This window comes from Thamnophis sirtalis, unplaced genomic scaffold (genome assembly GCF_051295495.1).
Source record: "Thamnophis sirtalis isolate CommonGarterSnake01/CBP01778 unplaced genomic scaffold, rThaSir2_p1.2 scaffold_4, whole genome shotgun sequence".
Lineage (NCBI taxonomy): Eukaryota > Metazoa > Chordata > Lepidosauria > Squamata > Natricidae > Thamnophis > Thamnophis sirtalis.
Window position 1 is genome coordinate 115,356,809 of NW_028261384.1, and position 25,411 is coordinate 115,382,219.

Here is a 25,411-nt window from a genome sequence, read left to right on the forward strand (position 1 = left end):
AGTCTAGCATAATACTAATGAAGAAGAAAAATAACAGCTTTCAAAAGAAACCAGCATGGCTGCATAAAGAACTTTCTTTAGGACAAGTATAAAAAGTGGAAAGAAGGGCAAATAACTAAGGCAGAAAATAAGTAAAAAATAACAAAAAAGTTTCTTCCAACATGTTAAAAAAAATCAAGGAAACATTTGGTCCGTTGCTGGGAGAAAGTGGCAAGGTGACAAGCAACAATGAGAAAGCAGAACTATTTAACTTGTATTTTTCATCTGTCCTTACATAAAGAGAAAAACAGTCCAACTTATCAAAAACAGCACCACAAAAAACAGCTTAGGAACACAAATTAAAATAGGGAAGAAAATGGTAAGTGAAACCTGTCTACCCTAGACAAGTTCAGATCACCAGGACCGGATGGATTATACCCCAAGGTTTTGAAGGAACTGGCAGGCGAGAACCACTGAACTATATCTTTCAAAGACCCTGGAACACGGGGAGCTGCAAGAGGACTGGAAAAGAGTTGACATACTTCCCATCTTCAAAAAAGGCAACACAGTTCTAGGCTGCATAAACAAAGGAATAGAATCAAGATCACATGAAGTATTAATACCACTTTATAATGCCTTGGTAATGGCACACTTGGAATACTGCATCCAATTTCAGTCACCACAATGTAAAAAAGATGTGGAGACTCTAAAAAGAATGCAGAAAAGAGCAACGAAGATGATTAGGGGACTGGAGGCTAAAACATGGAGGTTGCAGGAACTGAATATGTCTAGTTAATGAAAAGAAGGACCAGGGGGTGATAGCAATGTTCCAATATCTCAAGGGTTGCCACAAAGAAGAGGGAGTCAAACTATTCTCCAAAGCACCTAAGGTTAGGACAAGAAACAATGGGTAGAAACTAATCAAGGAAAGAAACAAAACTGAGAAATTTTCTGACCATTAGAACAATTAATCAGTGGAACAACTTGCCTCCAGAAGTTGTTAATGTTCCAACACTGGAAGTTTTAAAGATGTTGAATAACCATTTGTCTGAAGTGGTGTAGGGTTTCCTGCCTAAGCAGGGAGTTGGACTAGAAGACCTCCAAGGTCCCTTCCAACTCTGTTATTCTATAAAATGAGACTAGGCTTATATGTGAAGCCTGATTATTATCAAGTATTGTACGGGTAATCCTTGCTTAGTGATCATTCATTCGGCGACTGTACAAACATACTGTACAAGGATGCTTGAAAAATAATTTTATAGCTCATTTACAACTGTTTATGACTTATGCCGTATCTCTCAGTCAAATAATCACCATTAGAGTCAAAAAGAATCGTTTTGTTCTTACAGATTTCCCCCACTTGCAGAACTGAGAAATTGGAGAGGGGTTTCAAGAGAGTAAGCTGTTTGCTCTTCTACGGATCGAAAGCAATGTGATAATATCTCTTTTGTCTGACCTTTTCTCCCACCTCCGAAGGGGAGATTGGGGAGGAAAAGATTTCAAAAAGGAAATATCAGTTTGTTCTTCTACATATTGATAGCCCAGCAACAGGAAAGGGTCAGGCAAAGGAAAAACTGCCTATGGAAATCACTTGCTTTTTTTTCTTTTCACCTTCCATCAGAGCAGAGACTGGAAACAAATTTCAAGAGAGCACTGTAAGTTGCTTGCACAAAACATCTTCAGCATTCAAATCCTGGACTATGACACAATCACATTACTTTAATGACAATAAGATAGCACTCCAGCATTTGGGGAGCAGTTAGGAGGCAAACAAAACAAACCCCAAAACCAAACCAAAGATGTGCAACTGATTCGTCTTGACCCTTTATGGCCGAAAAGCAATTGTAGTGATGTCACTTTGTGGTCACCTTACTTAGGGATCACTCTGTTTAGTGGCAGAGTTGCTGTCCCCAATTAGGTCTTTAAGTGGCTACTGTAAATGTAAAGTAACATCTTCACCTGATTCCATATTTGCCAATCAAGGCAGGAAAATTAGTTCAAAAGGACACCTGACAAATATTCATTTACCCCAAAATAAACAAGCCCCCCCCCCCCCCGCCTTTCAGTTTTTATTAATTTTACTTAATATATTTATTTTCTTTAAAAAGTTCACTTTAAAAAGGTAAAATGATGTTTCCTTTATTTTTTTATACAAACTCCCCCCATAAACAAAACACAGAACTGTATCCCGGAATAATTAAAAAAGGGAGAGAAAAAAATTGAAAAGGCCTGAGCAGTCCAACTAGTCCACAGTAGAAAAATAAATCTTAAAAGGAGGAGAAGGAGGGGAGCAGTGGGAATAAGGGGAAGAGCCTTCCCAAAAGTGTATTTCATAGCATGATGCAATTCCATGGGGTGTAGTGACCAGTTCCCATGATTTTTTTTTGGGGGGGGGGGGTAGCAGAAAAAAAAAAGAGTATAAATATATATATTCAAATTGCGGGGAAAAGCAGCCAACTTTCCCCCACAAGAGGAAACTTCAAGGGGAAAGGATTACATTCAGAAACTCCATACATTCACCAAGAAAGGCAGGGGTACAAATGATGGAAGTCAACATTTATCCTGGAGCTACAACCACTCCCATTTCCTCCAGGTAGTGTTTCTTGTGGACTATCCAACTGCAGAGGCTTGAAGAAAGGGAGGGGGTACGAGGAGAAAGAGGAGGAGGAAAGAGGGAAAGGACAGACCAATTTCTCAACAACCCAAACAAGACCAAAGTAGTGCAGACTAAGGGGTTGAAAGCAAATAGTAGAACCCCAAGAGGGTCATGTACCTAGATCGGTTGGGGGGGGTAAGCAAAAGTGAGGCTCGCTCCATACCCAGGGAAAGAGGGCAGGAAGAACTGAGGGGATGACTTCCATCCCCACCTCAAAGATTTCTCAAGGAAAGTCTAGAAGTCTGTTGGGTATTCAAGCCCATCTGGTACCTATGGTCAGCATCAGAACTTCCATATAGTAATGGTTAGAGTAAAAGGGCTTGTTCCCTTATGGTTTTTTCCCCCTCATAACCACTGGGTTCAAACAAATGAGTACTGATTGTTCACAGCCCTGGCTCGCCCTTCTGACTCCTCTGACAGAGGAAGGGATCCCCCAACTCTCACAGATGCTCCCTCATCCACCTCGGGCTCCATCTGGGCTTCCTCTTCAGTCTGCCCTTTAGATTCCGGCAATCCATGGTCCAGAGGAGCATGAGGTGGCCGGGCTGGAGGGAGAGGAGGTGGCAGTGGCAGGTTACGAGAGATGCTCGGCTCTGTAGAGGGAGAGAAGAGACAGACGGACAGAGAGAAAGAGAGAGAGAGAGATGGTCTGGGTTAAGGCAGGAAGAGGCAATAAACAATGAGAGCCAGTATTATTTCAGCAAGATACTCTTAATGAACAGATTTAGCATCAACTATGTTGTGGTACCCAATGCTTGTCAAATGCAATCATTCAGGAATTAATAAAGGAGAATGTTTGTAGCTCAGGGTTGACATGAGGAGTCCTTGATGCTCTCTGAGCTTGTGTTCTTGCTGACATTTGATTACCTAAACTAGGTAACTAGCATTGTTGATGCTACCTACTTTGGATAATGAAACGTCTGCAAGAAAACAAGCAAGTTCAGAGAGCATTAAGGACCCCTTCTTCAGGATTTGTTTGGAAATGGTTTTACTGTATTGATTTGGTTTCTAAAACTTGCGTTTTGCAGTAGCCCCTGAATAAAATCAGGTTATTATTGTTGAAAGCACATTTTAAAAAAGCTATACCAAAATAGATATTTTCTATAATCCATTATAATATGCAAAATTGGCATAAAACATTGTGCTTCTGCATAAAGTCAGCTTAAATCATTTGTAGGCAATCCTTTGGTTAGGCAGGTTCCAATTCAGGAACCTTGTGTAAACTGATTATACTGAACTTCACACTTTGCACATGCACAAAAGTACGTCAGTTTTACACATGTGCAAAAATGGGTGCATTATGTTTTGAACTCTATCCTTAGAATCAGGTTTACTTAAGCCAGAACCTATGTGGGCCAGAAATTGTTTGAACTGAATTATTATTAGGGATATTACCTACTCAAAAGAATCTTACCTATTTAATTTTAGGTGTTTTTACTGTCAGTTAGTGCATTTTAAGCATATAAAGCTCTTGGAACTATCATTCAACAGTTAGTTAGTGCATTTTAAGCATATAAAGCTCTTGGAACTATCATTCAACAACGTGAAATTCTAGGCTATTGTAATGTTTTAGATTTTTTTTCTTATTTGACACCATTCAGAGACTGCAATTCCAAATATTAATAGAAAAAGATAGATAATTATGGAGAGATGGGAGGCATGATAAATGCAGCATTGAAATTCCTATCCATTACTCTATACTAGCATGTGTCAACCTCAGCAACTTTAACAGGTGTGAACTTCAACTCCCAGAATTCCATAACTATCTGGCTGAGGAATTCTGGTAGTTGCAATTCATACTTCTTGAAGTTGATAAAGTTGGGAAGGAATGCTCTATACACTTCTCACAGAATATTGGCAACATACTGTGAAATGTGAGCATTAGGACATGATTTTCCAATTAAGAGAGAATTTCAAATACTTCTAAAATTTGAAGAGATTCTTCATGTATTTTATAATGGCAATATTAGATAATTAATTCACTACACTACTTTAAGGAAAGGCTACATATACCAGGTGAAGCCATAATTATTTCTTTTGTCCTAATATGCTGAATATTCTACTGTTTAAAGCTGGGAAAACTGATATTTTTTAATGAGCATAAATGTTCTAACTCCATTACAAATGTCATGTGCTATTTTAGAAACATGTTGTATTTTTCTTTTTTCTCCTCTATGAGACAATACCTATGCAATATACAGTACCTACCTTATTTCTATAACGTATTTGGGAGCCATAAGACTTTTCAATTATGGACACCTTCCTGTGCTTCATAGTGGGGACAAAAGTTAAGGCAATCATGCTGGCTATTTTTTCACTCTTGGTTGCCCTAATAATTTTTTAAATAAAGATAACTCTTTCTTGCTTAAAAGCTTGTGCTGACCAACTGGCCCGAATCTTCACCCGAATCTTTAATAAATCACTAGAGATGTGCTATGTTCCTTCTTGCTTCAAACATTCTTCTATGATCCCAGTGCTGAAGAAACTTTCTATCAAGGAACTGAATGACATCAGTCAGTTGCTCTAACATCTGTGGTTATGAAAACCTTTGTAAGGCTAGTAGTGCTGGCCCACCTGAAAACCATCACAGATCTGCTGTTAGACTCCTTACAATTTGCCTACTGAACGATAGCAATAACAATTAGACTTCTATACCGCTTCACAATGTTTTACAGCCTGTCTAAGCAGTTTACAGAGTCAGCATATTGTCCCCAACAATCTGGGTCCTTATTTTATCCACATCATAAGGATGGAAGGCTGAGTCAACCTTGAGTCTGGTGAGATTCTATCTGCCAAACTGCTGGCAGTCAGTGATCAGAAGTAGCCTGAAGTATTGCAGTCTAAACACTGTGCTACCACGGCCCTTAATAGATAGACAGATGATGCAAATAGACACTAGACACAAGGACAGTTTTTCCCCAAATGTCATCTCTCTGCTAAACAACTAATTCCCACAACGTTGTCAAACTATTTACTAAAACTATTATTATTATTCTCATCCTTCCTATTACCAATCTTCTCCCACTTATGACTATAACCTTGTTGCTTGAAACTCTATGATTTATATTGTTGGTTTCCTAGTATGATTTGATTGTTTATTTAGTAACCTATGACTATCATTGTTGTATCATGATTCTTGATTGTATTCTATTCTATTCATTTTTTTTCCAACCTAGAATTCATTTGATGTCTTGGATTATAACTCTCATTAATACCAAGCAAATGACGAAAACAGTCTAACCCAAACTACCTTGAACGATCTGGTTGGTGGAAAACTGGTTTAATAAATAGTATTCTTCATGTTACATTATAACCTTACCCGGAAGGTGAGGGGAGGGGGTGTCAAAATTGTTTCAGCCACCTGAATAAGTAAATTTCCAGAAGAGGGGAGTAAAAGAGGCAGCAGTATTATTATTTGAAGTTTGGGTAGATAATCTTTAACTTTGGGCTGTCCATCACAAGTGAGTATTTTCTGCACAGTTCTGCTATATCTAATACAATTGAATTAAATTATAGAAGGAGTTGTCCAAATGATAATTGAAACATTAGCTCTAAGATCTTTCTCTGCAGAATACCAGCAGCTGCCTTATGCCAAACCAGATTATGGTTCCATTCAGTTACAGAACCTATTAGTGACTCTTCAGGGTTCTGTACAGAAGCCTTTCTTAGTCCTACCTGGAAATGCCAGAAGCCCCTGAAATCTCTTCCCTGCCTCCTGGTCTCAGACACGGTGGATGGCGTAGACAGTGCATTCACATGACCCATGGATAGCGATGGCTATGGCGTAGGGGCCGTGACACACGCACACACACGGTCATATCTCTGCCTTCCTCCTGAGGTACCTATTGCACACTTACACGCAGTCACCCGCGGAGGCAGCAGCAAGGATGGAGATGAGGTTGGGGGGCGAGTCGGGGTCCCCACTGAACCCAGACACTGGCGCTCGGCTCCCAGCCCGGTCCCGGCCTGTGACAGAGATGCCCACATCAGAAATAGGGATTGGGGATGAGGAAGAGAGGGAGCAGCGAACATGGGGGTGAACAGGTTTATCCTCCCTCCTGCTATATGCATGCCTGGGCTGGGAAAGGGCTGGAAAAGACTGATGGATAAGGAGTGGGGCAACAAAGGAGGGGCAGACTGGAATGACAATGGAAAAATATGCAGGGAGATGGAGCATGATATGGACTAGCAATAATTTCTATGCTATTTCCACCCCACAGACCCACTTCATCCTACACTCACCATGCAGCCTTTGTGAAGCAACCACGTAGCTGACAAGCGTCACATCACTGGAGCCCCCTGATTCGAGGGGGATGGGGTGGACCCGGAAATGCTCCAGCATGTCAAAAATAGTCTGGAACCAGAGATGCTGAACACGGCACTGCCCTTCTTCATTCAGGGAGAGGCGCAGATGCTAGGAGTAGGAAAAGAAAGTTGGGTGGGAAACTACTCCTGAACCAGAATCCAGCCTATCTTGTCCCAAAGCCTCAAGTTTTGAGGCAAGATGGGAGGCAAAGAAATCTAATAAATAAATAAAACAAGCACCATTTGATAGATTCTCTGCCACCCCCGCTGCACTCACCTTGGCTTTCCCTTGAAAATTGAAGGTCAGGACGTATTCACCCCGCCGTGTCTCACTTTGACGCACTAAGAAGACGCCATGGCTGTTTGCTCCTCCTGCCAACACCAGCTGGGCGGCCTTGAGACGTGACAGGGTGCCATGGAACCATGGATATTCAGAGAGTGGGTGTTCAGTGTCACCAAGACTACCTCCACCTGGGTCGGGTTCACCTTGGAAGAGGAAGGAACCTGAGCAAGGAGAAAAACAACGGAAGGCAGCCAAAGCTCACTTAGAGGAACCTGGATCTTGTTTCCACAACATTCAACCCAAGAAGATGCTGAAGCTGGATGATCCAAGAGAAACCTTAACCGGGCGGCATGCAATTTCAGAGGTTATCTCAGAAAAAGAAAGTTCAGGCTAAGTTTGGATTTGGATTTTGGATTTTATTAGTATTTATAGGCCGCCCTTTTCCCTGAGGGGACTCAGGGCGGCTTACATAAAATAAGGAAGGGAGGGTACAGACAATAGACGCAAACAATACATAAAAGTAAAATAGTAAGCAACATTCATTCATCATTCGGGTGGGGACATATTATCTTTATCCCCAGGCCTGACGGGCTAGCCAGGTCTTAAGGGCTGCGCGGAAGGTCTGGACGGTGGTGAGGGTACGAATCTCCACGGGGAGATTGTTCCAAAGGGTCGGAGCTACTACTGAAAAGGCTCTCCTCCGTGTGGTTGCCAGTCGGCACTGACTGGCAGATGGAACTCGGAGGAGGCCTAATCTATGCGATCTAATTGGTCGCAGGGAGGTAATTGGCAGGAGGCGGTCTCTCAAGTATGCAGATCCACTACCATGGAGGGCTTTATGAGTGACAAGTAGCACCTTGAAGCGCACCCGGAGATCAACAGGTAGCCAGCGCAGCTCGCGGAGGATAGGTGTTATGTGGGCGAACCGAGGTGCACCCACAATCACTCGCGCGGCCGCGTTCTGGACTAGCTGAAGTCGCCGGATGCTCTTCAAGGGCAGCCCCATGTAGAGCACATTGCAGTATAAGTGATACAAAACCTGCCCACTTTGGGCTTGTTTATAGGGATTGTCAACTAATCCTCCACCATTATGCCATCCCCAATAGGAGCTCCAGCAAGGAGGCGAGGGGAGTCCTCTGGCCCTCCTCAAATCTAGACCAAGCACCAATTCATCCCACTTCAGAGCATTACCTGTGGTTTCAGGGGTTTCGGGGAAAGTTGTATGGAGGAAGCCAGTGGAAAATTGTCCTTCATTGACTGGCACCCGAGGCAGCAGCTGAGGAGGAGGAGGCAGCTCCATTGAATCAAAGTGTGAGGCAGCAATAGAGACTGAGCTGGGAGACATAGAGGCTGAGGGGCGTTCCATGAGTCCACCGTAGGCACCTGGAAAGGAAACATTACAAGCTGGGCTCAGCTGGAAAATCAAAATAATAGGAAGCCTGCTTCCCATTATTCAGAATTCTACTTATAAGCAGTATATGCTTTGAGCTCAAAGCATCATTACAGACCCCACACACTCACTTCACGGTCTCTTTCTGTTGCTCCCCTCTGGGAGGAGGTTTCGAAGCATTTACAACAGGGCTACTAGATTCTGTAGCAGCTTTGTTCCTTATGCTATCCGTCTCACAAACTCACAGGATTTCTTTTTTTCACCATGTACACATTCGAGCGAGACTGTGATGTTTCTCTGTGTCATATATGCGTTTGTAAGTGGGTATACGCATAATGGTTATCTTTTGAGGGATGTACGTAACAAAAAATCATTTTAATGTATTCTGATTAGTGCACATTTAAAGTGACAATAAAGTTTCCATTCTATTCCACTCTATTCATGATTACAGTGAGTTGAAACCAGAGTGGATAAAAATTGATGATTTTTTTTTTTAAAGAAAATTTCAAAATCAGATTTTTTTGGCTTAAATCATTTTTTAAAATTTAAATTGGATTTTAATTTTTTTTATCAAATTTATTTTAATAAAATGCTTTTGGAGTAAAAAATCTATTTAAATATAGTTTTCTATTTAAGATACATTAATAATTTATTTTATTCAGCATGAAATAGAACTTAGTTATATAGCATGAGATTGTATATTCTGCAATATTTATATTTTTGGTAAACTCGTTCAATGAATCTGCAAGCTGAGATAACATTCACTGCATTACTGAATTCACAATTTCATAGTAACCATGAGATAAATCATAAAACAAGGTTCAAAAATATTTCTTTATCCCATTGTTTTACAAATCTATATACACTACAAACTGTATGATTGTTTGAAGAGAAATCCATCTGTACTGCCAGGCTCTAAGTATGAGGAGGAAGGGCAAGCAGTAAAAATGAAAGTGAAACCTTCTAAGCAGCATATAAATACAATATTAAAGAGCACCAGTTATTTCAGATCCATCATGGCAGCACCTATGAGCAGGCATCCACTCACCTGCTGCCTGCCACATCTCTCACCTGGTTGTGTCACTGCTGCATCACCAGCCGTCCCACTAAAGTGAATGAGACTGTTGGTGAGTCAACAGGGGTCAGAGGAGGAGCCGCTGCAGGACAGAGATGACAGTCGCTCTTTAAAAATTATGATTTAAATCGAGTTGATTTAAATCAAGCCTTTTTACTAGTGATTTAAATCATGATTTAAATCGAGTTGATTTAAATCAAGCCTTTTTACTAGTGATTTAAATCATGATTTAAATTGACTTGATTTAAATCAAATCCACCCTGACTGAAACAGACAAGAAATACTGAATATTGGCAATGGAGACCAAACATTTCAGGCCAAGATATTTCAGCCAGTTTAGAAATGGTTGAAGAGTACATACACAGAAAGAACAGAGAACAGAGGTCCACAACTCCAGGTCCGCAACCCAGACGCGGTTCGTGGCCCGTTGGGAACCAGACCGCAAAGTGGCTTGCAAGCATGTGAAGCTCTAATTGCACAAGCAATGGGAACGTGTGCGAAACCATCCCTTCTCCCCCTTCCCCCGCTTTCACCACCATCGGTTCGAAGAGCCAGAAAGATTGGGGACTGTTGCTCTAGAAGCTATTTCTGCTTATATTGATAGTTTTCTTCTTATTTCCCTATGTATCTTCTCTGTAAGTGTTTTGGGCTCCTTCTAAAACAAGTATAGGCCCTTCCTTGGACTTTCTGAATGCCTATAACTCCTTTATGCTTTTCAGTCAGAGATAAAATCTTCCTTCTCAATCCATGCTACTGCCTTATATTTCTTTTCTCTCTCTTATATAGATATCCTCAACTTACAACAGTTTAGTGACTGTTCAAGTGCAACGGCAGCAAAAAAAACAACAACTTACAATTGGTTTTTGCACTTACAATGACTGTAATGGGATCAGACTTTAGGTGCTTGGCAATCAGCCTGTATTGAGCCCACTTGCAGCCTCCCGGGGTCATGTGATCACCATTTGCAGCCTTCCTAGCCAGCTTTCAACAAGTAAAGTCAATGGAAGAAGCAAGATTCACTTAATGACTGTGTGATTCATTTAATAATTGCAGTGATTATTTATCAACTGTAGTAAAAGAAAGGTGATAAAATTCGACATAACTCCTTAACAATCGCCTTGCGTAGCAACACGAATTCTGGTCTCAGCTGTAGTAGTAAGATAAGAACTACAGGTAGTCCTCAACTTACAACACAATTGAGCCCAAAATTTATGTTGCTAAGTGAGAAATTTGTTAAATGAATTTTGCTGCATTTTACGACTTTTCTTGCCACATTTGTTAAGTGAATCACTACAGTTGCCAAATTAGTAACATGGCTGTTAAGTGAATCCTATGAACCCTGTTCCAACTTCTTAAAACCAGGTCATTTCCTCTTCCAAAGTTCATAACTGTACCTAAACCGCAAAGGAGGGAGTGTCTTTGCCATCTCCTCAAGAGAGCACATGCTTTGTGCTCATTTCCGTTGTTCCTAATCTACAGCAAACAGAAGCACCTAGCTGACCTTGACAGATTCTGAAAAAAGTTACGTGAGGACAGATTCAATTACTTGGCTGGGAGACCATCAGGAAACTCTACAGTTGTAGGCTTGATTCGAAGTTGAACATACACTGCAGAAGACAACTACAGAAAAGCACTTCTATATTGTTGAACAGTAAGCTTGATTTCAGGCATGGTTTTTTTAAAATCTTTACCTATTTTTCTTGGGAAATTAGTAGTGTTTATCTAAGTTTTACTTGGTTTTCTTTTCATAAATATCAAATCCTGGATTTAATACTAATTTACATTATTTTTCATGTGTTTATCTTGAATGGGTAGTTTGTGCCTGAAAGCTGGTTTTGGTTTAATGTGTTTAAAAAAAATGCTAAATAAATTTTACTGGCAATCAGTTATTGCTGGATTGCCACAGTATCCTATAAAGTACAAAGATTCAGTTGAGATTTACTGACTAAAGGTCACGCAATCAGCTTCTTATCTTGCCTGGGATTTGAACTCTGGTCTCCCCAGTTCTGATTTGACAGTCATGCCCCATGATGATTCCACCTACTTTTTAAACAATTTAGAAAAATTTTCTTGTTTAAAAACCCTGAAATTTCATCCAATATTTAAATGGTTTAAGATAAATTTCTATTAGCTGGTATCTTTGCTTAGTGTAGCTGGTTAACTGATCTAGACAGAAGCCTCAGAATGCTATTATAATACTTCCTCTGTTTAAGATAATTTACACATTATCCATTTTTCATCCATATTGGTTAAAAAATTGAGGATCAGCTTATCTGTAGATGGGCTTATACACGTATAATTGGGATATACACAAATAAGTTGTATTACCTTATAAGTGGAATTCAATGAGCATGTGGAGGATGGGGGTTTAGCACCTACAATTCTTGGCTTCTTTGTAAGTATATATGGTAGTACTTCTATGCCTGCTGACTAAGATATTGCATGATAGAGCTTTTCAGAGAATGTTGTCTTTGAGAGAAGCATTCTGCAGCATACAGGTAATCCTTGAGTTACAAAATTATGGAGCCTGCCAATTACATTCATAGCCCGAGGATTCATTGGAGTGAATCACATAAAACAAATGTGATCACTCCCTCCTTTCACCCACACATTCGCTAATCGAATGTGTGGCTAGTTAAGTGCACATGAGTTATCTCAGGGTGGAGAAAGCCATGGGGGTGGGGGGTGGTAACGATGGAACAGACCACCTGCTTCAGACCACCCAAAGCCTACCCCAACCCCTGAGATATCTCATGCTCCCTCTCCTGGGGTTCCCATCATTGCTCCACCCCCCCTCCCCCGCCATACTGGGTCAGTTACCTTGTGAAGATCTAGTGAGCTCTCCAGCCTCTCTGCCACAGTTTCTTTGCCTCTTTGCAGTCTCGGTGCGAAAAGTATTTGCAAACTGGTAAGACTTTGGGGTTGCAAAATCGCATTGCTTCAAGCCTCCCATCGGCTTGCAAGTGCTTTTCAGACTGGAAGCTTCTGAGGGCCAAGATCTTGCACTACAGTACTTTAGCCTCTGTTCTCTATGAACGAAGGCCTGTACCAGATCCGTGGCAAAAGGTTTTGCAAACAGAGGGAAGGCCTCTCCGTTTGCAAAGCCTTTTTCTGTGGATCTTGTACAGGGCTCAGTTCACAGAGAACAGAGGCTTAAAATACTGCAGTGCTTGCCATTGGTTTACATATTTACAACTGAAAGAAAGACTTAAATTAGATAAAAAGAATTATGGGTTTAACTTTGTTAAAAATGAACTAGATATTCTACTGTATGGCAGTGATGAGCATATTATTGCTAAAATCAATAAAGTGTTATTGAATTTAAATCTGGAAAGTGAACATGTAAAGCATTGTATGATTCAGTGGGCAAGGAATTTTCCATATAATGGAGTGGTGGGTTACGGTACGGTGCAACGGGGCCGTGCATCCACCACATGAACGCGCACAGTGCGCACATGCATACTTATTGCCCACGATGCTCCATGATGCCTCTGATGCTCCAGCTGCTCAGCGGAGCATCGTGCAAGCGGCGTTTGCTTCGTGCATGTGCGTGGAAGCCCCAAAAACTTCAAATACCAGTAAGGAGCGCAGGCGGGCCCCTCCGGAGCACCATACCAGAACGGTAACTGGTGCTCCCGGCATGCACCGGTACACCCGTACCAGAGCGTACTGGTCGTAACCCACCATTGATATAATGTAATGCTTGAACAATGGAAGAATATATGGAATAAAGATTTAAACTTTACATTAAATTATAATTTATAAAAATGTCTATAAGTTGATGTATCATTAGTATTTAACTCCAGATAAATTGTCAAGAATGCATAAAGGTACCTCAAATTAATGTTGGAAATGTAAATGTAAGGAAGGGACTTTTTATCATTTATGGTGGACATGTGATAAAGCAAACCTATACTGGAATAGGATTCATATCTCAGTACAGAAAATTCTTAAAGTGAATATAGAAAGAAAACCAGAAACTTTTCTTTTGGGTTTAATGGAACAAGGCTTGGAAAAAAATTCAGAACTCTGATGTTATATATGTTGACAACAGCAAGACTACGCTATACACAGAAATGGAAGATCACTTCGATCCCCACAATGGATGAATGGCTACAAAAATTGATGAAGTTAACTGAGATGGCTAAATTGACTGTTTTGATTAAAGAAAAAATACAAATACCTTCATTTCTATTTGAGAACCACTTCTGGACTTTATGCTTGAGGTGGAAAAAAACAAACTTTGAGTTTGGGTTTTACCAATTAGTTAGATTTGTTGTTACATAAATTACTATTTTTTATTATTATGAAAAAGTTAAAAAGTTGAGAGTAGATCTTAATGCCTTATTTTATTGCACCAATGCCTTTTTTTTAATTTTTCCCTTACTTTCCCCCACTATCCATTTTTCCTTTCCTAATTTCCCTAATATTTGCTTTTGTATTGTCTTTATATGTCATATTATAAATTAATAAAACTATTTAAAGTGAAAAGGAAAAGTACTGTACAAGATCTAGTACTATACTACTTCAGGTCTCTGTTCTCCGCAAATGCACTGAAGCAGGTAAAAGAACCAACGGCTCGCTGGATCGTCATAAGGTAAGTGAGTCTCCACAGGCCTAAGTGTGAATGATTGCCATGGTGCTGCAACGTTCTTAACTTTGGACTATGTTGTTAATACTTGCGGTGGGACCCAGGGTGGGGTGGGGGGTTATGTCATAACTTCAAATGGGTGCTAAGTGAACTGTTGTAACTCAAGGATTACCTGTATTCTATTGCAAACAGATTGCCTGCACACACAAAAATCATTGGAAAGCCTTTTTGTCTTTATCAAGAGATCAAAAAGGCATAACAGTCTGGGTATACATTGCATCGCATACACACCTTGGCTGAGCTGTTCATTGCTCTCACTCGGCACCAGGGGAAGTTCCCGGCTGGGCATGCTATCTGAGTGGTTCATGCATGGCTGCTCCAGGCTATCAGTACTTTCTCTGTGGAGACAAGTATCATTAGCAATGTTTTCATAGTCCAAGATCACATATATCTAACCATTTGATGTTACAAAGAAAGATTCTACTTCTTATTATATCAATCAAATCACACTATGCACCTGAAAAAGTGAGCTGAAGCTCACAAATGCTTATGCCTTTTAATAAATGATATTAGTTAGAAAAGGGGCCACCAGACAACTTTTAATTTTTGCCACCACACAGCACTTGCCACACAACATTTTTCCTATACCATTAAACCCTATCTGTGAATTTTCTGGAGGAATTAGCTTTTTCTGTTGGAAGCAAAAAGTCAAGCTCTTATCCAATTGCTTGTTTAAAGGAGTAAGAATCATGTACCTGTTCCACAGCCATCCAAACCTCAGGGTTGCACCACTGTTCAATTAAGGTAAAGTAAATATTGTTGTTAATACCTGCATATCTGTTCTCTGTCTCTCTTACCCTAATCTTCCTTCTATAAGCTGTCATGAGAAACTGCTTCATATAAAACTGGGTAATGAATCATTGTTTATTATATCCCAATCTGTGGAGAAAAGACCAAGCCAGCATTGCCAATAATGAGAAATGATAGAGCTGTTGTCTAAACTTCTGAACAGTTACACATTTTTCACACCTGGTCTATTGTACAGAACCAGCTACTTCTCAGAGAGAAAGTCTCAGTCCATCAAGTTTTTATTAGGCCATATAACTTTTCTCTCTTTACTTGTTGACTGAATCTGGGACTTTAAACCTATAAACTATGTATTCCACCACTGAGTTGTGGCCTTCTTTGATCCTTAGGTTAACTTACCCCAGGCCCATGCATTCCTGAATGTCAGCCAACCATGATCGCATCTGCAGTGAGTCAACAGTCTCAAGGATGTACTCCAAGGAACTTGACAGCTTGGAGGAAGGGTGGGGGGGGGGGGAAATAATAAATATACAACACTATAGGATGGATTTTATTCTAAAGCCCCATTTCCCTCTGAAATGATGAACTCATATCAGTGAGGGTGGACTTGAAAAACATCAGAAGATCTGATCCCCATCCCATTCATTTCCTACCTCTCTCAGCTTTGGCTTTAGTACAGCTTTCAATAATATTTCAATCTGTGTAGTTTTCAAAACTACACAATGTACACAACTTCAAAATGTGTAGTTTTAATGTTTTAATTGTTTTTATTTGTTTTATACCTTGCAAACTACCCAGACTTATTTTTCAGGAGAGACAGGTAGCATAAAAATTTAATAAATAAAAATAAATAAATACATTTTCAGGTATCATGCATGCACATAAGCAGAATTCAAATCCAAGGGCTTAATCCATCTGTTCCTATCAAGGTGATTACATACACACAAAAAATATCAAGAACCTTCTCTCTGGCTTTTGATAGAAGGGCTCCAACAATCAATATCAGCAACTGAAAAGATCTTTTAGCAGCTGATTACCCATCCCCTCATTCAGCTTTGAATTCTTTGCTAGATGTGTTTGTGGTTATCTGCTTGAATTCCCAATGGTTTTAAATTTAAGAATCACTGAGAACCCAAATCCCTTTCTCCAACATGCATATTCTCCAGCACATTGTTTAAGAAGTCATTTTATATAAAAATAGATGGATTCTCTCCTCCCAAAGACATAAAAAAGTTTGGAAGGAGTATATCTGCTCAGAAATATCACCACTGCCAAATGTAGGAAACATTGCTAGAGAGGGAGGCCAGAAAGGACCATCAATTTTCTCTAAATGAAAATGCAACAGGCAAGAAGCAGACAACTGCTAAAAACAAACTCCAGCCAGATGTTAGTGATGGATTCTGATTCAACGGAAGAGGAGATTCAATTCTACGCATCCCTTGGCTATAGATATATAACTACTACTGTTTCAATTATTACCAAATCTTAACTCTACCCCATCAATCTTTTTCTGACCTTCAGCACAAAAGTGTTCTCTTTGTCTGGCATCTCCAGTGGAGTTGTTGTCCGCACATCCATTACACAGGAACAAGCAATGCTGACCCGTGGCTTTGTTGCCTGATGGTTGGGGTAGAAAAAAAAGACTGTCAATGCTTAAATTAGGAATCCCAAGTTTTTGACTTTTCCCCACGACTTTTCTCTTGCCTGAACACAATGACTCATTGCTCACCTTTGGTGGGATGTAGAACTCCAACAGGTAACCCTCCCCTTCTCCCTTCCCTGCTTTGCGCAGGAGAAGACGGCATTTCTGCCAGCGTGTCCTACTGCCCCCGCCTGACCCATCATCAGCCACAATGTAGTTCAGTAGGCCTTCCCGGCGCACACTAGCCAGTTCGACTCTGAGAGTGGTTGGAGAGGCTTTATTGAGCCGAAGACGTTCAAATCGGTGAGTCCAACGGTCTGAGTCACCACCACCCGAAGAATTAGAATTACTGTTGGCTCCAGTGGGTGTCCCATCTCTGCCACCAGAGGATGATTCAGCCGAGGTCTTCCACTGAAGAATGCCACGTACACTACCTCGGACACTACGGCTAACACTGCGCAAAGAAAAGCGCTTCTTCAGCTTTGGCTTCGTAGCAGTAATGGTTGCCACAGCAGAAACATCTTCCGAGCTGCGGGACTGGCTGCTAGAGAGGCCAGAGGGTGGGCCCAATGGAGGTTCAACAGGGGAAGCCACCGAGGAGTCACTGCAGGTCTCAGAGAGGTCCCGTGCAGAAGAACAACCAGTGAAAGGAGCAATGTCACAGCGGGGTGGCGAGTCACTGGTGTAAGCCCGGCTCACCTCAGCCTCAAAATGTTCTAGGAAGTGCTCTGCAAAGCGGTGTGAGAAAGCAGCTTCGGCTCCTGGGGTGGCAAACTGGGGGTTCTCACCAAGGAAGGTCCGGAAACGACGGGCAAAATCAACTGCAGCAGCACGAGCATGGACTTCGCAGAATTCCCGCCAACCAAAGGAGGGGAGAGAGGCAGGTTCTCCCACCATCCCTCCACCAACTGGTGACAATGGCACTGCGCTTCCGTTCATGATCACCCAGGTGGGACTAGGTAACAATACATCCAGTGCCAGGATTAAGTTGCTATTAGTATCAGTGGTTTTGTGACCTGAAGAGGGAGAAACAGAAGTTATTGTAAGTTTTATAGTAGAAACCATCTACATAAATAATGTCTTTCAAGGATTTTTTATGAACCAACCATTTCCTTTTTATGCATGTTTCTTATTAATCAACAGAGTGTGTGTGTGTTGCTTTGTTTGTTTGACTGATAACTATAGCTGCTAACTTCTTTACACTTTTGAGCCTTTCACACCTGCTTAAAGGATTAAGATACCACTCTTAAAAACCAAAATAATAGAAGAGTCAGATTATTTTTTTAAAAGGGCATAATGAAGAAAGCCATTTTTCTATCAGAAACATAATTGAAGAAACAGTGGAAACAAGGTAGGAACAATTGCATAAAAAATGACGTCGAGCTTGCACATTTTGGGGTGGCAGAAGCATGTTGCCTAGATAACTGGACTAGCTAAAAATAAGTACTGTTCCTTAGTGAAAGCAAAGCTAAATATTATTTTCTAGACAAAATAAATTATCAGATTGAATCAGTAAGCCAAGTGTCACCCTATATTTATTGTATGGATGAGGAGATGATTAAGTCACAATGGTGTGATAAATCTTATTATTAAAACTGAACCACCAGGCTTCTGTATAATTAATACAGTCTCAGGGAATAAACAAAGATTGGTAAAATATAAATTGCAGTACATTGGCAAGTTTCCATTGGATGAACAATCCTTTGCTGGATATTGAGACGTCGAAAGAATATAGAGACGAAGTACATTAGAGGGTGATCTTAATTTGCAAGACACAGTATTTTTGATAAGGATTGCATACTCCTGAAAATTATACTTCTTCTGCAAATCTAAATATCTGTTATCTGTTGAAATGATAACAAATTTAAGATTTAGTGAACCATCCCCTAAAATAGATAAAACAAAAAACTATGCTTACCTCATGAACATATGCAGTACAGTTCTTAATATAGTATTTCCCAAGCTTGAAATCATTTTTACACAGAGCACCTGTATATCAAGGGAAAAACGTTTTATGTTTTACATGGAGCGAGTTTTCAGTCTTGACATGTCTTTTCAAACCAGTGACCTATTTGCATTTCCAAAATGTCAAAACCTCAAAAAAGGAACTCTATAACCTCAACTATCAACTCATTTGGTAAAGCATACATTTGTAAATATTTCATGCAAGAACCTAACTCTTTCTACAGAATAGCTAATTCTCAAAAGCTATTCTATAATTATGCAATTAAATCTTCCCATATTCTTTGAGACTAGTCAAAATTTTGTGGTCTCACAAAAGAAAACATGCTTATCTCTGTTCTCTCTTAAGAAACACCTAGGTCACTTTATTTATTTTCATCTCATCATTATTTTTATATAAGTAACTCAAAGCAGAAAACATACCTAAAACTGCTTCCTGCTATTTTTCCCCACAACAATCCTATGAGGTAGGTTGGGCTGAGAGAGAGCATCAATGGCCCCAGGTTACCGAGCCAGCTTTCATGGCTAAGGCAGGACAAGAATAATTGATTAGATTTGATAGTACCTGAACTATTTTATAATCTATTCTCTAGACTTCTCATTTTTAAAATGAGAGTAAATACTATCCAGTTCAGCAAACATGCTGAATCATCCTTGAAATGTGCATTTCTTTGAACATGGATCAGCATAAGTAGGAAAATATGTAGCTAATGAAGAACAAAATAAATATTGTGGGATGGTCCTATATGGAAAAAGGTCCTACAACTGAAAATTTGCTGTGGCAGTATTTTTTAGGCATGTAACCCAGGACCTAGAAATGCCATTAAAATACAGGGCTCCTCCCCCCCACCAACTCATGAAAAGCAAAAGATGAGGTGGTGTACTTTTTCTGTGGTTTAGGCACTAAAGCAAAAATTGACAGAGGAAGCAACAAAACCAGTTAAAGATATTGGAGCGGAACCAGCTTATTTTTCTGCAAGAATTTGTGTGCAGACTGGAAACGCGGGAGTTGCTTGTCAGATGCATTTCAAAGGCGGGGCGTTACACTCCGTAAAGACCTCCTACATCGGAGTGAACCGATTCACATAACGTGGCTCCTTTCTCGTCACGCTCCTGCTGACGGGAAAAGCCCCGCTTGGCGACACGCTGCTGCGCTTCTTCAGAACTTGCCCGCGCGGCCTTCCGAGCGCCGTTGGTGGGAAGTAAGGAGCCGCTTGGTCGACGAGCCTCACCGCCGTACCTGCGAAGGCTGCGAAGTAAAAGACACCCCCCCTTCCCCACCTCCAGATCCTGGACCCCGCAACCCAAGGCTTCCCACTCGAGGGAGGACAGGGATAGAAGACGAGTCTGCTCTCAAGGCGGACAGGGGAGCTGAAGTGTGGGGAGGGAAGGTCTCCGCGCGAGCGGGAAAAAGAAAAGGGGCCCCGATTCGGCTGGGCGCATCTGTCACTCACCATCCCGGCCTTGGGTTCCTTCCAAGAGAAAGGGTTTGTCTGTCTCCCCTCTCTCACTCTCCCTGGCTTTCTTCCACTATTTCCGCTTCCGGGTTTCTGTGTGTGTGTTGTTGTTTTTTGTCGTCGGTGCCAATTGTTTTCCTGTTTTCATTTCCGTCTTCGTCATCAACTCCGGAGGAGGAAAAGGCCGAAGCGATGAAAAGAACGAGCTTTATCATAGAGAGTAAATGGACCTGCGGCTAGAAGGGTCACGGGAAATTCAGAGGCTCTGTTAACGTAAGCTGTCCCTCTCCGTTGGAGGCTGCGTCCAAGTCGTTACCATGGCGGCCCGTGACGTAGATTGACGAATGCTCGTGGGACGCGGAGGGAGTAGGGATGTTCTTTGGTGGTGAGCGTCTTGCTTCGGTTGCTCGGGCAACGGCACATGCGGAACTCCCCGCCTTTCGCAATTCCCCGAATGGTAACGAGGAAGTACAGTAAACGCCACGCCGTTCAACGGGGTTGTTCTAATGCTAAGGCTGGAAGCGTTTATGTGCGATTCTTGAGCATATGCAGAGTGCTTTGTCTAAGGAAAGCCTTCTGTCAACCTATATTGTGGAATTTCCACACCAAAAATATGTTTGGCAGCTAGTTCCAAACCTTGCCATCTATCTATTCTTTTTCCCTCCCACTTTTTTATGATTCATGCCTCAGTTCGAGAGCCCACTTATTAGTCACAATTTGGTCTTGACAGGAACATACAGTCCTCAATTAGAACAGTTCATTTAGTGACGTTCAAATTTACAATGGCTCTTCTCTTTTTGTAGACAGGTAACATGACTAGAAGAGACAGGAATGAAAGAAAAAGCTTTTTAATATAGGATGAAAAGCTAGAGTAAGAAATAGAAATAAAGGGAATATAAATGTATTACATTTCTATTTGATAAAATGAAATTAATAATGAGAAATAGATGGAATAATTGAATAATGATAGACTGTAAACAAATATAGATCTATATTGTTATAGGAATTTTATGTTGATTGAATGTGTAATAATTTTAATTTGATTAGTTTTGTTCATACTGGAATGTATGGCGCCACTGTTCACGCATTAATTTGACATTTTTATTAAAAAAATAAAACTTGAAGGAAAAAAATTACAACTGCACTGAAAAAAGTGACAAAAAGTGATCACACTTATGACCACTGCAACACACACACACACACACACACACACACACACACACACACAGCATATATCACATGGTCAAAATTCAGATGTTTGACACCTGGCTGATATTTATGGCAGTCACAGTGCCCCTGAGTTATGAGATCACCTTTTGCAAACTTCTGATAAGCAAAGTCAATAAGGAAGCCAGACGACTGTGTTACTAACTTAACAACTGCAGTTATTAACTTAATAACTGTGGCAAGAATGGTTGTAAAATTGGGCAAAATTCACTTAACAAATGTCTCAACATATATTTTCGGCTCAATTGTGGTCATAAGTCAAGGACTATCCCGTATGTTCTGATAATGTCAGTGTTCAGCATAACATCCAGAACCAATCAGTCATTGGGGCGGGGGGGGGGGGGGGGAGGAGGTGAAAGCCAGGGCCAATTGTGCGAGGGAGAAATTATAAGGAGATGGTATAGCAGGAGTATAGCAGTGCCATGGAGCACAACTCAATGGCCATGGAAGAGCATTAGAAACCTGCCTTCCATCCAGAATTTATGTAGGGAGAGAGTAGTCACCCATCTTCCTCTTGAGATCTCTACACCAATAACAGGGAAATGCAAGGAGACCCTCTTTGGATAATCTGTGGTATACAGGTGGGAATATGATAGTGATATGAGCTAAGATCTGTGCTCTGGCTCCCCATCTGCCAGTTGTAGTTTCACTTGGATACAATCTTGCATTGACACCTGAGGCAGAACAGCTGCCACTGCAGCTGAATATCAGCACCTGCCATAGTGCCATTACTGCCAAAAGAAATTTTTTTAAGTGTGTGGCTGTCTGAGAGAGAGTCATGCAGACAGAGACAGAGATATACTAGCAAAGTGTGGAAAGCTTGAACTGTATATATAGAATGCCTAGGAAATGTCTGTTATTTTAAAATGCTATACTGTGTGTACTTTCCCTAGGTATTCTATATATAGGTAATCCTTGACTTTGTTTGTTTAGTGACCGTTCAAAGTTACAGTGACACTGAAAAAAAGAGACTAATGACATTTTTCAGACATATGACTCTTGTGACATCCCCATGGTCAAGTGGTCAAAATTCAGATGGCAAATGACTCATATTTATGATGGTTCAGTGCCCGAGGGTCATATTATCCCTTTTTGTGACCTTCTGTCAAGCAAAGTCAATGGGGAAGCCAGAATCACTTAACAACTGTGCTACTAACTTGACAACTGCAGTGATTCATTTAACAAATATGGCAAGAAAGATTGTAAAATAGGGCTAAATTCACTTAACAAAAGTCTCACTTAGCAAAATAAATTTTGAGCTCAATTGTGGTCATAAGTTAAAGACTACCTATAAATGCATAGGCATTATGCAGAATGGTAAGAACTATTTAGGCAAAGTATGAAATGACAATCATAAAAAGGGTTAGAGACTAATCCTAACCCTAGCCCTTTATTGAAAAGATGTATATGATAAAAAAGAAGAAATGCAAAATAAAATATAGGACAGAACTTTCTTACTAAAAAAACAGAATAAAAAGATGAGTATTGGCCTTGCTTCCACAAGGAAAGCTACAATAGCATTTTAGTGGGAGTATTTTATACTTTATTGGTTTGCCTTTTGAGATTTCATAGAATCCCTAGGAAATGTCTGAAATTTCATGATTTGATGTCCCAGTTTTGGCATTCTATAGGCTTTCTAGACATTCTATAAATGTCTAATTTAACACATTGATGGTTTTATGTATAGTGTATGTGTATGTATATGTACATATGTGCATATACATACACGCACACAGAACTGAAGGTGGAAAACATACCTAACACTCTCTTTTTCCCCATAACAACTCTATGAGTTGTGTTGAACTGAGAGATGGAGAGAGAGATTGGCCCAAAGTCACCCAGCTGGTTTTTCATGCCTAAGGAGGGATTAGAACTCAGAGTCTACTGCTTTCTAGGCCACCACCTTAACCATTAAACCAGGCTGGCATATACTGTCTCTCCTGCCTTGTACATATATTTATCTTTACTTTTATTTAGAAAGTTTATATTGCTGCCTACTCACACATGGCGATTCAAGGAAACTTACAGGAATGTAAAATTACCATATAAAATAAAGAAAAATAATAAAAAGAAAAATAATAAAATAATAACCCCAAATCCCAGCGACAATACGCATAGTAGCCATTTAATAGGCTCCATCCTGCTCTGGGTTCCCAAGGCTTCTGATAGAACCATGTCTTCAGGGAGTTCCAAAGGGGTGTTACAGTGGAGGTCAGTCTAATCTCAGGAGATGTTCCAGAGGGAAGGAGCTACCACAGAGAAGGCCCTTCTTCCCACCTGATGTATCTCCTAAGAGGACGGGACCCACAACATTCCTTGCCTCCCCAGTCTAGTGGGTAGGGTAGATGTGATCAGCAGATAACCTGGTCCCAAGCCATGGAAGGGCTTTAAAAATGACAACCAGCACCTGAATTGTACCCGGAAGCAAATTGGCACCAATGCAGTTCCCGCAGGAGAGGTGATACATGTGCGTACCGAGGTTCACACAAAATCATGTGGGCCGTTGCTTCCTAATAGCTTCTGCAACTCCCTCACAGCTAAGATGAGCCTCTCACAGCTCACTCACTCCCAGTCCCAAGACAGGTTGGCACTACCTTCCATGCGAAACTTAATGTAGGTATTTTTTTGTGATTTTGTGATTTTATTGAGATTTGTAGGCCGCCCTTTTCCCTGAGGGGACTCAGGGCGGCTCACATAAAATCGGGGAAGGGGAGATACAGACAATAACAAAGACACATATAATAAAAACAGTAACCAACATGCATTCATCATTCGGGGGGGGCAACTATCTTCATCCCCAGGCCTGACGGGCTAGCCAGTTCTTCAAGGTTGCGCGGAAGGCCTGGACGGTGGTGAGGGTACGAATCTCCACGGGGAGTTCGTTCCAAAGGGTCGGGGCGACTACTGAGAAGGCCCTCCTCCTTGTAGTTGCCAGCCGACACTGGCTGGCCGATGGAATACGGAGGAGGCCCAATCTGTGTGATCTTATCGGTCGCAGGGAGGTAATTGGCAGAAGGCGGTCTCTCAAGTATCCAGATCCACTACCATGTAGGGCTTTATGGGTGATTAACAGCACCTTGAAGCGCATCCGGAAGTCGACAGGTAGCCAGCGCAGCTCGCGGAGGATAGGTGTAATGTGGGTGAACCGCGGTGCACCCACTATCGCTCGCGCGGCTGCGTTCTGCACTAGCTGAAGACGCCGGATGCTCTTCAAGGGCAGCCCCATGTAGAGCACATTGCAGTATTCCAGCCTAGAGGTCACGAGGTATGGGATGGGTCCTGCTTCTCTTTTAGGGGTGTTCTCTATCTGACTTACATCTTCATTGGACAGAATACTTTCTTGCATGTCTGTCCAGATGGGATGGTTTTGGAGTTATCCCCCTTTATTGCCCCTTCCTACTGATGTAATTCCAATTCAGTATGTGATCTCTCTTTTTCATGCTACGTCAGCTCTTCCTGAACAATTGCTATTGCTCCTTTAATGATTGCCAACCTGCTCTGGAGAGATATTTTGTACACGCTGGAATCCCCTAGCACATACCATATGCTTCCCAGAGAGAATCCTACCAGACCTCTTCAGGTATTCCAACAAAAATGATGTAGTTTGGGTTAGCTGCTCAGCTTCTGCAGATTTCTGTCTCCCCCCCATTTGGCCCTTGCCAAATGCAAGCCAAGAGACCAAAATATGCCCCTGCTGATCTGCCAGCTACTCAACTAAGGAGCATTTCAATAGTATGCATCATGCATTTCATCCTTGCCACCTTCTTCCCCCTCTTCCTAAAAACTGGTTCATTATTCCACTCCTGCACCCCAAACATCCTGTTTTCATTGAGCGAGCAGAGACTGGAGAGACTGCTGCCCTGAATCAGCCTGTTGTTGCTCATTATTTGGGATTCCATGTTGCTTCCTGGATCTTAGCAGTATTTGGGAAGCTAAAACAAATGTGGTTCAGTGGGTTTTATAAACCCAGCCAATAACTGTATATTTGAATTCACATGGCATGCATAAGTCATAGTTTCAGATAACAACGCTGAAGT

The 25,411-nt window shown here is 41.2% G+C and overlaps 1 protein-coding gene across 3 annotated transcripts; it reads right to left on the bottom strand.

Annotated features, from left to right (window-relative positions):
- Nucleotides 1–1,219: 1,219 nt before the first annotated feature.
- SH2B1 (SH2B adaptor protein 1) lies at nt 1,220–20,712 on the bottom strand. 3 transcript variants are annotated; one of them, XM_087713805.1, is made up of 12 exons: nt 20,145–20,711; nt 19,114–19,215; nt 18,647–18,717; nt 16,816–17,744; nt 16,602–16,703; nt 15,486–15,577; nt 14,571–14,677; nt 8,415–8,606; nt 7,218–7,444; nt 6,878–7,049; nt 6,493–6,601; nt 3,065–3,228 (listed from the first exon to the last, which is right to left on the bottom strand). In XM_087713805.1, the coding sequence occupies exons 4-12, from the start codon at nt 17,665–17,667 to the stop codon at nt 3,210–3,212; spliced, it is 1,872 nt and encodes a 623-aa protein (XP_087569931.1). In that variant the 5' UTR covers nt 17,668–17,744; nt 18,647–18,717; nt 19,114–19,215; nt 20,145–20,711; the 3' UTR covers nt 3,065–3,209. The 3 variants fall into 3 exon arrangements, with proteins under 3 accessions (XP_087569929.1, XP_087569930.1, XP_087569931.1); XM_087713803.1 differs by lacking the exon at nt 6,493–6,601 and having other exon boundaries at nt 1,220–3,228; nt 20,145–20,712; XM_087713804.1 differs by lacking the exons at nt 6,493–6,601; nt 19,114–19,215 and having other exon boundaries at nt 1,220–3,228; nt 20,145–20,712.
- Between the last annotated feature and the right edge of the window lie 4,699 nt (nt 20,713–25,411).